This window comes from Pleuronectes platessa, chromosome 7, assembly GCF_947347685.1.
Source record: "Pleuronectes platessa chromosome 7, fPlePla1.1, whole genome shotgun sequence".
In the NCBI taxonomy this organism is placed as follows: domain Eukaryota; kingdom Metazoa; phylum Chordata; class Actinopteri; order Pleuronectiformes; family Pleuronectidae; genus Pleuronectes; species Pleuronectes platessa.
In genome coordinates this window covers 6098418-6114516 of record NC_070632.1, presented here as the reverse complement: position 1 = coordinate 6114516, position 16099 = coordinate 6098418, and the positions used below count along the sequence as shown (strand labels likewise).

Genomic DNA, 16099 nt, shown 5'->3' with positions numbered 1-16099 from the left:
GCTTTTATATCTGGTTTTCCTTTTTCTAGATTCACTTGAAAAGCTAATAACATTATAAAACACTGGGACACTGGGAGACGGGCTCGCTCTGTTTTTGTTGCTGTTGTTGTTCAAAAACCCTCAATGAATATCGACGGAAGAGGAGATGTGACCCGGCCCGGAGGAAGCCCGGGGCCCCCGTCTGGAGCTAGGCCCAGACGGAGGGCTCGACGGCGAGCGCCTGGTGGCCGGGTTTGCCACGGAGCCCGGTCGGGCACAGCCCGAACAAACTACGTGGCACCCCCCCTTTCTTCATCTCATGGGCCCACCACCTGTGGGAAGACCCGTTGGGGTCGGGTGCGCAGCCACATGGGTGGCAGCGAAGGTCAGGGGTCTCGACGGACCAGACCCGGGTGGCAGAAGCTGGCTCTGGGGACGTGGAACGTCACCTCGCTGTGGGGAAAGGAACCGGAGCTTGTGAGGGAGGTGGAGCGCTACCAGTTAGATCTGGTGGGGCTTACCTCCACGCACAGTCTCGGCTCTGGTACCGTACTCCTGGATAAGGGTTGGACTCTATTCTTCTCCGGAGTTGCCAAGGGCGTGAGGCGCCGGGCGGGTGTGGGGATACTCATAAATCCCCGGCTGAGCGCCGCGGTGTTGGAGTTTACCCCGGTAGACGAGAGGGTCGCCTCCCTGCGCCTAAGGGTTGTAGGGGGGAAAACTCTGACTGTTGTTTGTGCGTATGCACCAAACAGCAGCTCAGAGTACTCGGCGTTCTTGGAGACCCTGAATGGAGTCCTGTATGGGGCTCCAGTAGGGGACTCCGTAGTTCTGCTGGGTGACTTCAACGCCCACGTGGGCAACGATGGAGATACCTGGAGAGGCGTGGTGGGGAGGAACGGCCTCCCTGATCTGAACCCGAGCGGTCGTTTGTTATTGGACTTCTGTGCTAGTCATGGATTATCCATAACAAACACCATGTTCGAACATAAGGGTGCTCATAAGTGTACCTGGTACCAGAGTACCCTAGGCCGAAGATCAATGATCGATTTTGTGATCGTGTCATCTGATCTGAGGCCGCATGTTTTGGACACTCGGGTAAAGAGAGGGGCGGAACTGTCAACCGACCACCATCTGGTTGTGAGTTGGATCAGGGAATGGGGGAAATTTCCGGATAGACCTGGTAAGCCCAAACGAGTAGTGCGGGTGAACTGGGAACGTCTGGAGGAGGCCCCCGTCCTAGGTATCTTCAACTCACACCTCCGGCGGAGTTTTTCTGGCATTCCTGTGGAGGTTGGGGACATTGAGCCGGAGTGGGCGGTGTTCAAAGCCTCCATTGCTGAAGCTGCGGCGGCTAGCTGTGGCCTCAGGGTCTTAGGCTCCTCAAGGGGCGGTAACCCTCGGACACCGTGGTGGACACCGGTGGTCAGGGAAGCCGTCCGATTGAAGAAGGAGGCCTTCCGGGATATGATATCCTGGAGGACTCCTGACTCGGTTGCAGGGTACCGACAGGCCCGAAGGGCTGCAGCTGCTGCCGTGTCGGAGGCTAAGCAGCGGGTGTGGGAGAAGTTCGGAGAGGTCATGGAGAAGGACTTTCGGTCGGCACCAAAGTGTTTCTGGAAGACTATCCGGCACCTCAGGAGGGGGAAACGGGGAACCATCCAAGCTGTGTACAGTAAGGATGGGACTCTGTTGACCTCAACTGAGGAGGTCGTCGGACGTTGGAAGGAACACTTTGAGGAACTCCTGAATCCGAATAACACGCCCTCTATGTTGGAGGCAGAGCTCGAGGTTGATGGTGTTTCGTCGTCAATTTCCCTGGTGGAGGTCACTGAGGTAGTCAAACATCTCCGCAGTGGCAAAGCCCCAGGGATTGATGAGATCCAGCCAGAAATGCTAAAGGCTCTGGGTGTTGAGGGGCTGCCATGGTCGACTCGCCTATTCAACATCGCGTGGGAGTCGGGTACAGTGCCAAAGGAGTGGCAAACCGGGGTGGTGGTTCCCCTGTTCAAAAAGGGGGACCAGAGAGTGTGTACCAATTATCGGGGTATCACACTTCTCAGCCTCCCTGGTAAAGTCTACTCCAAGGTGCTGGAAAGGAGGGTTCGGCCGATCGTCGAACCTCAGATTGAAGAGGAACAATGCGGTTTTCGCCCCGGACGTGGAACTACGGACCAGCTCTTCACTCTCGCAAGGATCCTGGAGGGGGCCTGGGAGTATGCCCATCCGGTCCACTTGTGTTTTGTGGATCTGGAGAAGGCGTATGACCGGGTCCCCCGGGAGAAACTGTGGGAGGTGCTGCGGGAGTATGGGGTAAGGGGGTCTCTCCTCAGGGCCATCCAATCTCTGTACTCCCAAAGCGAGAGCTGTGTTCGGGTCCTCGGCAGCCAGTCAGTTTCGTTCTCAGTGGGTGCTGGTCTCCGCCAGGGATGCGCCTTGTCACCAATCCTGTTTGTGATATACATGGACAGGATATCGAGGCGTAGTCGTGGTGGGGAGGGGTTGCAATTCGGTGGTCTGAGGATCTCGTCACTGCTTTTTGCGGACAATGTGGTCCTCATTGGATCATCGGCTTGTGACCTTCAGCACTCACTGGATCGGCTGGCGGCCGAGTGTGAAGCGGCTGGGATGAGGATCAGCACCGCTAAATCTGAGGCCATGACTCTTAGCAGGAAACCGATGGATTGCTTACTCCGGGTAGGAAATGAGTCCTTAGCCCAAGTGAAGGAGTTCAAGTACCTCGGGGTCTTGTTCACGAGTGAGGGTACTATGGAGCGTGAGATTGGCCGGAGAATCGGAGCAGCGGGGGCGGTATTGCGTTCGCTTTACCGCACCGTTGTAACGAAAAGAGAGCTGAGCCGCAAGGCAAAGATCTCGATCTACCGGTCGATCTTCGTTCCTATCCTCACCTATGGTCATGAGGGCTGGGTGATGACCGAAAGGACAAGATCGCGGGTACAAGCGGCCGAGATGAGTTTTCTCAGAAGGGTGGCTGGCGTCTCCCTTAGGGATAGGGTGAGAAGCTCAGTCATCCGTGAGGAACTCGGATTAGAGCCGCTGCTCCTTTACTTAGAAAGGAGTCAGCTGAGGTGGTTCGGGCATCTGGTAAGGATGCCCACTGGGCGCCTCCCTTGGGAGGTTTTTCAGGCACGTCCAGTGGGGAGGAGACCTCGGGGAAGACCCAGGACTAGGTGGAGAGATTATATCTCAACACTGGCCTGGGAACGCCTCGGGATCCCCCCGTCAGAGCTGGTCAATGTGGCCCGGGAAAGGGAAGTCTGGGGCCCCCTGCTTGAGCTGCTCCCCCCGCGACCCGACCCCGGATAAGCGGATGACGATGAGATGAGATGAGAACAACACAGGAATAGTTTTTAGTTGACCGAGTCTGGGTTTTCTAATCGAAACAGTCACAGTAGTTGCGTGAGCACAGATGGTTTTGCTGAGGTCCCTGTTCATTCCCAGTGCTGCCACACACTCCACGTTGATTTGTGACTTTTGTAGCCTGTGCATTTCTCCCATCGACACTTTATCTGGTCCAACACATGCTCATGTTTTTGTCTGTGCACAGCAGGTGTGAAACCACAGATTGATTATTTAAAGATAGACGCCACTTCTCCAGTTCACCTCCGTCCATTCTATAGAAACTAAGCTTAAATATGTTCGATACAAGTGCTGTCATCTTACTGGAAGAATGAACATTTGAATATACAATGTGATAAGAGCATCTTGATATGATTGAAATGATCTTTTCGAGAGAGATGTTACGTGTACTTAGACTTTTCAGTTTGGTCCATGTCCCGTCCACTAAGATGGAGGGGGGGGGGTTCATGAGAGCCACAAGGGGGCGATCAAGATAATTTGGCTTCAAGTTTAGGCAGCTGTCATGATGTCCATCTGTATACACAGTTTGAGGTTCAGACTGTTGAACTGTTTCATACTTTTATCTTCAGCAGAAGAAGAAGCACAGACTCTACCTCTCTACCTTTTCTCACTCATGTAATTCATCCTCCCTTCTTCCCTCTTCCCATCCCTCTGTTTCTGTGACCCCAGAGTAACGAGATGCTGGAGCTGCAGAGGAGCAGGATGAGGGAGGAGATCAAGGAGTACAAGTTCAGAGAGACCAGGCTTCTCCAGGATTACACCGAGCTGGAGGAGGAGAACATCACGCTGCAGAAACTGGTCTCCACTCTCAAGCAAAACCAGGTCGGTGTGAAGAACCCACTCGAATCATTTCTAAAAAACAGTGCAGCACTCACACAGTTTGTCAGGTTTGTCATCACTTTTATTGATGACACACACACACACACACCCACACACCTTTGTCTCGGTGGAGATGAATGACTCATTCTCTGTTTCCCACTTCCAAACTTCCCAGAACGTGGTCGTCTTTATGTTTTTGTGTCAGTTGTGGGATGCCCTGAATAAAATATGCTCTCACAGTTCACCCTTCAGTTTCCTTCAAGAGATTAAATTCCCCCACTTCAATTACTGAGTCATACGGTGTTTTTAGTGGCTTTTATTATTCATAAGTTATGTATAATTTATAATACCTGGTCTGTGCTGGAGTAGATTGAGGCCATATAATCAATATAGAATATCTTATGTGATGCAAGACTTAGTAATGATCTTTTTGACCACATCATCCAGACCAAGATATAGATTAAATACTACATGGAAGCAGTATTTTAAGGTAAATAAGAAGTGTGGTATTGAAGTTTTATAAAATAAATATTTTTAGTGAAATAATAAGTGAACTGAGTATTTTAACCTTAACACTGCAGTAAACAAATGTCGGTCCCAAAAAAAAGTTGTAATCTATTTAAATCAAATGTCCCCTCGTCTCCCCTGTCTGTCCTCCAGGTGGAGTATGAGGGACTCAAGCATGAAATCAAGGTGCTGGAGGAGGAGACCGTCCTTCTCAACAGCCAACTCGAAGACGCTCTACGTCTGAAGGACATCTCCGAGGGTCAGCTGGAAGAAGCCCTGGACGCCCTGAAGAGTGAGCGTGAGCAGAAGAACAACCTGAGAAAGGAACTCGCCCACCACCTCAGCCTGAGTGACAGCGTCTACGGGGCCGGGGCCCATCTGGCGCTCACAGTCACCGGAGTTGAGGGCCTCAAGTTCCCAGAGGAGACGATTGTGACCAACGGCTCCAACGGCAGCCCCCTCCCCGCCGCTAATGGCAATAGCGAGGACAGCAACTGGCGCAACGGTCACATGCACGTGGGCACGGGGCTGGCGAAGATGAACGGGGAGTATCGGCCGGGCCGGAAGGGAGAAGCCCTGCACCCGGTGCCGGACCTGTTCAGTGAGCTCAACCTGTCAGAGATGCAGAAGCTCAAACAGCAGCTGCTGCAGGTGAGTCACAGGAAGAGAGAGGCCTTACAGCAGGGTCAGTGAATCACAGTGAATTCAATTACCTGTAAAAACAGTACAAACAAGTCAATTCTCCAGTTTTATCCAACAAAATCGCACATGCACAACTTTTTCATCGAATGATTCATTTTCAAGGACGGGTTTGAATGCTAACAGCTATTTTACACTGTAAGACAATTTACTTCAGAGGAATGGAGCCAGAAATGAATGGCTACACCAATCCACTCTCCTACAGCTCAGTTTGCCGATGATAAAAACATCCAAATGACAAGATGACATTTTAAAGCACAAAAAACATTAAAAGCACCATGTTCGCCCTTAGACTTTACTAAGTTAGATTATTGTAGCACAAACCACACTTTCCAATGAAATCATGCCATGATTGTTATTATGGCTGTAACCCACCTCACCTGACAAGATAGATCAGAAATATTTGTACATGTGCATTTGATTCCACATGTACATCTCAAACCGTGGGATGTGGGAAAGTGAGAAGAAACGAAAACGCCATCTGAGTCGCAGCAGATCATGGTGTCCGGACGTGGACGGAGGCTGTAGCAGTGGATACGTGCGTGCACTGTAGTGAGTCCTGTCAGGGTGATTAGCGTCCGATAAACAGGGGGAGCAGATTCGGCCGAGAGACTGAAACTGACTCTATCTGCTGTTAGTTTTGGAGACGAGGGGACGGAAATAGAGACGCCGGCACAGAGAGAAAATGTCACAGTGTCAAGTTTTAAGTTTCCATTTTCCTCACGTGTTAGAATTAGAGACGTTTGTATGAGGATTTTGAATAGTTATTCCTCTTTCTATAGAGTATCGGTCTTTCTTTTATACTCACTTTAAACACTGAGTGGCCTGAGTAGGTAAAATGGTCACAGAATACAGGAGGACTACACACAAGACTTTTAACGATGTACTTATCACACAGCACATAGATCATATTCCTGCTTAAATCTGATTAGGTCATTACTGCACATGTAACCGAGCCCCATTGGGAAACAGCTAATTAGATCAGTGGCTGCTATATCAGCCGCGTGCGTTTCTCTGTAAACGTATTTACTCCCTAATCAATTTAGATTATTCTGGAAACGACGTGATGACCTGCAGCTTCAGGACTCCTCCCTGCTGCTGGACTTTTCGTCATGAGTTTATAGTTTCACTGAAGGGTTTAGTTTAGTCATTTATTATAGTTTCAATTTCTCCTTGGTCCTGGCCGTTTTGCTCAAAACCAAACTCATAAGAAACCCTTGAACAGACCATCTTTGAAATGTATTTAATGTATTCATGTTAGTTTGGTCCATGTCCCATCTGCTAACATGGAGGAGAGGGCATTTATAACATGTAGTTGCAGTTTTAAGGAGCTGTTTTGAGAGAATAAAGCTGCTTTACATGGGAAATTACGCTTTTGTCCAGTCAATAACAAAGGTCAACTGATATAATAAACCTTCCACGCTCAGGGTCACTGTCTTGCTAGCGCTCTAAACAAGGATTTCATTAAGGGCATTCTGTTCTTTGCTGAACACTTAACATCTTCCTAGTCCCTGCAGCTTGATGCTGCCACCACCGTGCCTGGTTTCCTCAGGATGTGTCACTTTGAATTGAGGCCAATCTATTAAATCCTGGATCCATCTGATTCAGAGATTCATCTTGTTTCTCACAGTTAGAGAGTCTTTAGGGGCTTTGTGGAAAGTTGATTCGTCTCTCACTGAGGAGTAGCTTCCTTACTGAAACCTCAGATCAGAGTTTGTCACTGATTGTTGTCTTTGTATATCTGCTCAGATGTCGAACAGTAAAATCTACCAAGATCTGCAAAAGTCTAGGATTTTGAAATGGAACATTTGTAGCAACCACTTAATAAAACGTATACACATCCCCGTCCTGCAGGTGGAGTGTGAGAAGGCCGCGCTGCTCTTGAACCTGCAGGAGTCCCAGACCCAGCTGCAGCACACGCAGGGCGTCCTGACCGAGCAGAACGAGCGCGTCCATCGCCTCACGGAACGCGCCAATGCCATGAAACGTCTCAACGGCGACAAAGAGCTCGATGACCCTCAAGAGAGCGAGAAGCCCGATGGTGGCTCCGTGTCGCCGCCGGCAAATGGTCACCATGATCCCGACATCCACGGGTTTGAGATCCTGGAGTGTAAGTACAAGGTGGCGGTGACGGAGGTGATCGACCTGAAAGCGGAGCTCAAGGCCCTGAAGGAGAAGTATAACCAGGCGGTGGAGGGTCAGGGAGACGACCACAGTGACGACAGGGTCCAAGCACTGACTGAACAGGTTTGTCGTTGTTAGATGCAGATTCAAATTCGGTTTTAAATGTACGCATCAGTTCCAACATAGAGATCATTAACTTCTATCAACTCGGTTTCGCATTCTGTGACATTCCAGTTTTCCAAATGATTTCCTCCAAGCAGGTAACTCATCTGGAGCGCAGTCACCGTGAAGGCCGAGAGCGGGTGGCGATCCTGGAGGCCGAGCTGCGAGCGGCCACGGGCACGGCCACGGAGAGTCAGGGGATGCTGAACACCGCGCAGGACGAGCTGGTAACCTTCAGTGAAGAGCTGGCGCAGCTCTACCACCACGTCTGCATGTGCAACAACGAGACGCCCAATCGCGTCATGCTGGACTACTACCGCCAGAGCCGCGTCACACGCAACGGCAGCCTGAAGGGCTCCGATGATCACTGGGCTTTGCTCTCGCCTCGCCTGGCACGACGCCTCGCTGCAGCAGCCGCGGCGTGCTCCCACGAGCCCCAGAGCAGTCCCATGGGCTCCCCATCCAAAGACGCCCATCACAACGAGACGACGGTCCCCACAGGGGACTCCTCATCCAGCCACAGCAGCCCCACCCGCAACCCCACGGGCTCCCCAGGCATCAGCGTTTCTCCTTGCCCGTCTCCACTGCACTCGGAGGTCGGAGGGGACCTGCGGAAGGAGCCCATGAACATCTACAACCTGAACGTCATCATCAGAGACCAGATCAAACACCTGCAGAAGGCCGTGGACCGCTCGCTGCAGCTGTCCCGGCAGAGGGCTGCGGCCAGGGAGCTGGCTCCAATGCTGGACAAGGACAAGGAGTCGTGCATGGAGGATATCCTCAAGCTCAAGTCCCTGCTCAGCACCAAGAGAGAGCAGATCGCCACACTCAGGCTGGTGCTCAAGGCCAACAAACAGGTAAAGCTTTGTCTTTGCTCTGAATACACTGTGAAGTAGTTGTGTGGTTTAAACGGAAACTGAAGTGTTGTGTCCAAATTCTCTCCTCCGCAGACGGCAGAGGGTGCGCTGGCTAATTTGAAGAGCAAGTATGAGAATGAGAAGTCGATGGTGACCGAGACCATGATGAAGCTGAGAAACGAGCTGAAGGCTCTGAAAGAAGACGCCGCCACCTTCTCGTCTCTCAGGGCCATGTTCGCCACGAGGTGAGGCGGGTCAATCAAATATGAAGCCTCCCAAGATAGAGAACGGCTTCCATTACTGTGAATAAAGAACTGTGTCTGAACTGTGTCCTCTTGTCTTCCTCTCCCCAGGTGCGATGAGTACGTGACCCAGCTAGATGAGATGCAGAGGCAGCTGGCGGCAGCGGAGGACGAGAAGAAGACGTTGAACTCCCTCCTCCGCATGGCCATCCAGCAGAAGCTGGCCTTGACCCAGCGTCTGGAGGATCTGGAGTTTGACCACGAGCAGATCTACAGAGGCCGCGGCGCCAAAGTGCCCAAGATTAGAAGCAGTCCACCCAAAGTAAGTTGCAGAGGCGCCTTCACGGCTCCACCCAGCCCTACCAGGCTCCACAGCCCCTCCATCCTCACCAGCTCCTCCCCAGCCCTCGGTAGACCCCCCCCTGTAGAGAATCCTCGCTGTCCGTCCATGTCTGCGTGGATTTCTGAAACAATCCAGACCTCAGGTTCAACAATGCCTGACTTCCGTTCGTCTCAGGACAGCCCTGACTGGTTAACCTCAGAGTTCAGACGACTCAATTACCCAAGACGAGACGTAGGTAAACTGTCCCCATCACACAAAGCCAGAAACTATAGCTCACGTTCAGTGTCTCCTCGCGCTCGGAGAAGACTATGATCCCTCGTCCACAGAAGCCTCAGGATAAGGTGGGACACAGAGGGGAGGTTTGAAACTGGTTTCACATGTGAACATGAAGCAGCACTGAGGATGAAGGAGCCCAGGACAAACCCCCCATCCTCAAAACAGCACTGAACCTGTTGAAAGATGAACAGTAAAGAATTATACAATAAAGTTTATAAAATCAGGCATCTGAAAAAGTTCTAATATAAAGTATTATATCATTTATCACTCTCCTATGTCAATGTTTTAAAATAAAAAAACAAGCAAAAAGATGGCTGCAGCATCTCTTTCAAGATACAGTGACTCAGAGCGCCTCCCAGTGGCACTTTAAGTAAATTACACATTGGAATTGTATTTACGTTTTTACAAAGATGGAGAAGATTGAACCCATTTCATTAAGCTTATGACATGTTAGTTTTGATCTGCTATAAAATCAATGTTCATCTTTGCATGCATCACATGTTCACATGTAAGGTTCTGTCAAAAGGCATTTGACAGGCTCAGAGTGGTTAATGTGATAGAAACCAATCGCTCCTCCTCTCTGTGGCCCGACGTTCATTAGTCTCCTTCCACCACGCAGGTCGTTTAAAAAAAGAACAGCATCATTATTCCTCCACTCATGATTCCCTTATTTAAAAACATGCTTCCAGTGCTGCGGACTCTCACCACTGGGTGACAGCGTTTGAACACATTTCCCTTCTCCTCTCCTGTCAAATGCTGTTTGACCTCAGAGCTCGACTTGAATGGACTAAAAATAAACATATTTTGAAGTTGTGTTAGAAAAAGTCAACTTTATTTCACTCGTAAGTTGTTCAGGAGTTGAGCGGGACTGGATTGTTCAGTGTTAGTCCCACGTGTGTGTTGTGCTTTACAATTCAATACAATATTGGATTTGCTTCGATGTGCATTTGTGTGTGTGTGGTGTCCATGTTTTTGTGTCTTTGGGTGATATGTGTTGTGTCTACCTCCATTGTTGAATGTGTAGCTGTACTGAACCTGGTCCTGTCAGTGTGGTCAGATGATTGATGGACTGATATGAGCCTTTCATAGACACTTACTCTACAGAATAAACAAGTCAGGAAGGATGTGCATTTCTGTTAGATGTTTATTTTTTTTATTTAAGTTCAAACATTAATACGGTTTTATTTTTGGTTTTTATGTTGAACTGTAAAATATTAAGCCTCAATTACATTTCTTTGTAGTTAGTTTTTCATAAGGAAATAATACATATATATATATGTGTGTGGGTCTTAGCATAGATATTGATCCATGGCTCCAATTAATTATAGGTTATATTTGACTTCATGTCTCTTCCTTTGCTTCCTTTACCCTTTTGTCTTTTTTCATCAACTCTATTTAAACATTAAACCTGCTTCCTGTTTGTTAGAAACCAAAACCAAGTATATCTACATGAGGAAGACAGTCTCAGATGTAAACTGTGTCTATGGATGAGAATCATATAATTACTACATTATAAAAAGGCCTAATCAGTCTGTCTCTTTGTCCCTGACCAGGCCGTCCCCTGTCTTGTCCCCCTGTTTCCTCTGTTCTTGTTGACTAACCCTGAGTGTCACCACTCTGTATATCTGTCTAATTTATCAGTTTCTTGTAGATTGTCAGCAGTCTGCTGCCTCAGTATCGTCACTTTCCCCCCAACTAAGGCAAGGCCGAGCGTCCCTGGCCCGCAGGTAACAAGAAGTAGAGCCTGCTGGAAGTAGGATCACCAACATCTGCCCATCTCATGCCACAGAATCACAGCTGTAGCACATTCTCTCTAATGCACATCTGGAACCTTTTTCACTGCACATCTGCATCTGAGCTGCATCGATTGTCCTGCATGTTGTTAGATTTCACATTTATCATGAGTTAATTGTTAACGGGTTACGGCTGAAACTAACTGCATCAATATTAACACTTCACTGGACCAGCGGGGGGAAGAATCGATTTTCACTTTGCATGCACAGGTTTGAATGGCACTTTTATGTTGGCTTCATAGAACTACTGTAAGTTATTTATTACCAGTTCTTTTTTTTTATTTGAACTTAAAATCGTGACATTATGGAAAGGATTTCATGCCAAATTTTACTGTAATGGAAAATATCACTGACCAGTGTCTAAGGTATTGGAAATCCCCTTACTAAGTGTCTCACTGCTGTGATACTGTCTACCTGACAGGATGGAACACTTATTTGGTGATGTTTTTCTTTAACTGGTACCGGGGACGGAAGGACACAGCAGATAAGATAGAGGATGATCTCATGTCTTTCATGTCTTCTTTTTTTTCATATCATGTCTTATGAAACGCCTCTTTGTATAAGTTCTGGCTTCTGTGAACTTGCAGCCAGTTGTTCCATTTTGAGCACCCGTGCTTGTTGTGTAAACTCTGCAGAGCTTATTATTATAAAGACTCAAAAGCAACTCCGGTCTGAGAATTTCATTATTTCAAATCTCAAGATGAATTTCCATCACATTACCTTTTCAAATTTGATCTCTATAGACGTTTTTTGTAGAAATCAACATTGGCAAATTAATAACAATTTTGAAAAGTAATCTTCTGAAAAATCTGAAAATAGTCAACAAATGCTAATATATATTAATAAATCAGGCGTCCCAGGAGTTCAAAAATAATTTATAATGTGTTCCATTTATAGGCTTCAATATTAAAGTGATGTAAACATTAAGAAACCAATCATTTTGATCTCAAAATACTGTGCATGCTGCATAATAAGTACTTAAACTTTTAGAACTTTATATATATTATCACAAATAGTAAGTCCTGAAGCACATGTAGCCCCTTCCTGTATCTGTGGTGGTTTTAAAGGTTTAGACATTTTGGGAGACATGTCACTTTTATTTGCTATTTACAAAAAATCTAAATCTAAAACAAGTTTCCAGTATTCGTGCTAAGCTAAGCTAATCGTTGTCAACCATATTTTCGTATACATCCAAACACGAGTGGTGTCAATCTTCCAAAAATCTAAAATCTCAGCTCAGTTATTTTTTCTCCCCAGAATGTTGAAACTTTTCCTCATTTGGCCTTTTCTCACATGTCTGCTGCCTTTTTGTTGATTTGCTGCTGATCATGATTCGTCCAGCCAGTGCTCCTCTTCCTCTGCGGCCGTAACAACACACGTGTTCACTCTGTCCTGTTGATCCTTCTCTCCTGTGTCTCCTACAGTCGTAAGTTTGTGGCAGACCTGCAGGATCACCACGCCGTTCTGACCAGTGGTATTTGCCTGCTCTCCTCCGGCGACCCCTGTAACCACCTGGTCCAGCTCCCCCACCTGCCCGGCCCCTAACCTCCCTGCTCCAGCCCGGGTGCTGGCCTGGGTCTAGAGCCACTCTGGAAGGGAGTTCAGTTCGAATCCCGCTAAACCGCACAGTCCATCCTGGTGCGTAATGGACTCCGAGTCCCCCGCCTACACCCCAACTCAGAGCGCCGCCCGGCCCCCCCGCAGGCTTCCTGGTTCCCCGGGTCGCAGAAGAAGAAGAGCGACCGACCTCCTCCTGGAAAAGAACTGGACTGTGGAGCAAAACGTCACAGAGACAAATCCGGGGGAAATCTCTTCCCTTATTCTTACTTGTATCTATTTATAATTTATTAATTGTTTGTTGATTTGTGACAAGAGATATTTATTACTGGAATGTTTTTTTTCTGTGTTGGTTGGATGGAAATCAAGGTGTGTTCGATCTGATGAAGTTAGGTGAAGGCTTCAGTGAATCTGTACTCGGACTATTCTGCTCTAGTCAACAAAGAAAAACCAATGCAACCAAAAAACAGATCTTACTCTTACTCTCGGGCATTTAAGATGTTAGATTAATAATCGAAAATACAGTGTATGCCATTTTAAATAGGAGCGTGAGAGAACGTTGGGTTTGACGCTGCAAACAGACTAATGAAGCTTTGTTTCTCGTGGTGGTGACGGGTGGAGTTCAGCTGCCGTTCTAACACCACTAGTGTTTCTTGGAATGGCTGTTTTTTTATACAACATTTTGGGTTTTTTATTTGCAGATCATGTGCATAAAGAATATATTTCTACCTTTGTTTATTTAATTTTTACTGCTGCTGACCTGGTTGTGTCCGTTAGTGCAGATCCCATTAGACACCGAGGTAGAGGAGAGGAGGTTTGGGATCAGGACTCGGGCTGACCTCGCTCTTTTTAACATCAGTCATGAAAAGAGGATTCCCACATTGGTGTGCCTCTGATTCAGTTTCCGTCACCTTCATGTCAACACTGTATTCTCACTGTAGAGTGTTCTCTATCTTCTCCGTGAGCTTTTTTCACTTTTATTTATCATGTCCTCGTTGAGTTGTCTCCACATGCTTCCTTCAAACAGTATGCAGAACTGTCCAAGCACAATTATAGCAATACGGTAATGGCACAGGTCGTAGACGGATCCGGATGAGATTCACGAGATGATTCCAACCATTTCTATCTCCACGAGCGAACCAGCAGGCTGACGACAAGAAGAAGAAGAAGAAGAAGAAGAAGAAGACGGCAAGAGTCTCCCCGACTTTCTCAAAGCGACGCACTTACAGCACGACTCTCGATTTCCTTTGTCACAACGGAGATATCGTTTTTTTGAGCCCAGAGGGACGGGGCTAAGTCTGACAGAGACAGATCTAATTTGTGATGTTTATTACATAGTTGAAGTCCCCTCTCTATCGCTGTCGGTATAAGATGATATTGTCTTTAACGTGGATGTCGTCGCCACTGCTATGAAAACACACTTTGCCACATGGATATGAAACGGACAAACTAAAACTACATAGCCAGTATTGTGTTGTAATGACATGAGAAAAGCATTTCCTGTTCCAGATGTTCTCTGTGTGTACATTTGTGTGTACATTTGTTGCATTTGTCTTTGTTAACGATTTAGATTGTTGCTACCGAGTGAAGAAAAGTGTCTGTGGTCCAAAAGTAGCTCCTGAAGCCATGCAGGTTAACTCTCATGGTTTGTTTGCACAATAAAGCTGTGATGGAGAGAGACTAATCCAGTGAGAGGAAATACAACATAAAAACTGAGGTTTAAATAACTGAATGCTGTATTACTGTGGGTTCTACAGGTTCTCCTCCATTTTCAAATAACGTGTTAAATTGGTTTCACGAGTCAATTAAAGATCTGTCCTTGATATGTGACTGTTTGTGTGTGTGTGTCCGTTTCTCTATCCAACTGTCTTCTGACAATTCAATTAAGACTTTATATAGAGATGATTGACATGACAGCTACCCAGAAGTGAAGCCAAAGCATTTTAATCGCCCCCTGGTGGCTCGCAATGGAAGAAGTCTTGAACCCTGTCCCCTCAAAGTCAGTGGATGGGACGTGGATCAAAGTAAAAAGTTTAGTTTTTCTCAAACGTGGTTTCTGATGTTTATATTTGTCCAGTAAGTTTGGTTTTAACGTTAATATCTGATGTATAGTGGAACCTCGTGATTGACAACTAGACCGATTCGCCATCGGTTCTTACATGTCGCTCATCCTTATATACAAAGTATGACCCATGCAGACCACACAAATACACACACATGCACAAACACACACACACAGATGGTAGATTAGTATGTTTTAAACACACTAGATGGTTCTTTACATTGACTGCTTGAATTAGAATATTTCAAATTTTAATATTCTGTAGTTTTGTATAATTGTGCCAGTTTTTTTTATATATTATTTGGGTTTATTTGAGTCCATATTACTCAAAATGTGAAGAGTTGATGAGGAAGTTGAGATGTCATCTGTGGAATGTGACTAAATACAATACAACAACTTTGAAGTTCAAGAAGTAAACATAGATTTTGACAACTGGTGTTGAGACATTGTTGTGTGTGTGTGTGTTGAGAGGGGAGGGAGCAACAGTAGGGACATTGTGTGTCTTTAACAATAAGGAGGTCTGCACCACCAGTACACACTGAGCGGGGGGAGGCGGTCGTGGCTAAGGAAACACCCCCATCACCAAGGTGTCATTCCGGGGGGGGATTAGTGGATGGGGCCGAACCAGCTGTTCCAGATGTGTGCAGCTGTTAATGTTTTCTAAACGCGCGCTCAGGTGGTTTTACTGGCGGGACGCACGTGTGGAGCCGCCGCGCAGCTCGAGCCGGACGCGCGGGGCTGAGTGTGTCTCAACGAGGCGAACACTTGTGTAGTTATGTGTTGATCGTGTTTGAGTTAAGTGTGTCCATGCTGGAGCGGTCAGTGCGTCACGGGAGAATGGACGGATTTAGCAGAGTCGCTTTCCGAAGGAAGGAACGAAGCCTGGAAGGTGAGGAGCCAGAAGAAGAGGAAGAGGAGGAAGAAGAGGAAGAAGAAGGTGAGTTTTTAAATGAACGCTATGAGGTCGTTTTCACAAAAGAAACTCAAATGATCACCGATGAGATTAATTTGAATTTATGAATGTGTTACGTGTGTTTTTTGTGACTTTTTACGCACAGCAACACCATGAGAAACGTCTTTACGACACAAACCTGTGCAGAGACAGCTGGGCTACAAATGACTAACAGGCTGTAAATGCTCCACCTGTGACTCAGTGTTGGGACTAATCTTTAGCCCTAGCTGTCATGTTTTTCTCAGTCTGGTTGGGAAAGCATGGAATGATCACACTGCAACACACCTAGGCGACATTACAGCCTTGTTTACACACCACTGGCTGCTCAGCTCAGCTCAGCAGGTAT

At 47.3% G+C, this 16099-nt stretch overlaps 2 protein-coding genes across 2 annotated transcripts in view; both read left to right on the top strand.

The window, feature by feature from the left end:
- Nucleotides 1–11943, top strand: part of bicd1a (bicaudal D homolog 1a) — a 31635-nt gene extending 19692 nt beyond the window's left edge. Inside the window, exons 3-9 of the mRNA XM_053427754.1 lie at nt 4030–4182; nt 4840–5337; nt 7240–7632; nt 7770–8528; nt 8622–8773; nt 8882–9092; nt 11031–11943. Coding sequence (XP_053283729.1) covers nt 4030–4182; nt 4840–5337; nt 7240–7632; nt 7770–8528; nt 8622–8773; nt 8882–9092; nt 11031–11120 — 2256 coding nt within the window. The 3' untranslated portion in view covers nt 11121–11943. The remainder of the gene's footprint in view (nt 1–4029; nt 4183–4839; nt 5338–7239; nt 7633–7769; nt 8529–8621; nt 8774–8881; nt 9093–11030) is intronic.
- Nucleotides 11944–15483: 3540 nt separating this feature from the next.
- fgd4a (FYVE, RhoGEF and PH domain containing 4a) overlaps nt 15484–16099 on the top strand; it is a 48628-nt gene continuing 48012 nt past the window's right edge. Inside the window, exon 1 of the mRNA XM_053426198.1 lies at nt 15484–15738. Coding sequence (XP_053282173.1) covers nt 15609–15738 — 130 coding nt within the window. The 5' untranslated portion in view covers nt 15484–15608. The remainder of the gene's footprint in view (nt 15739–16099) is intronic.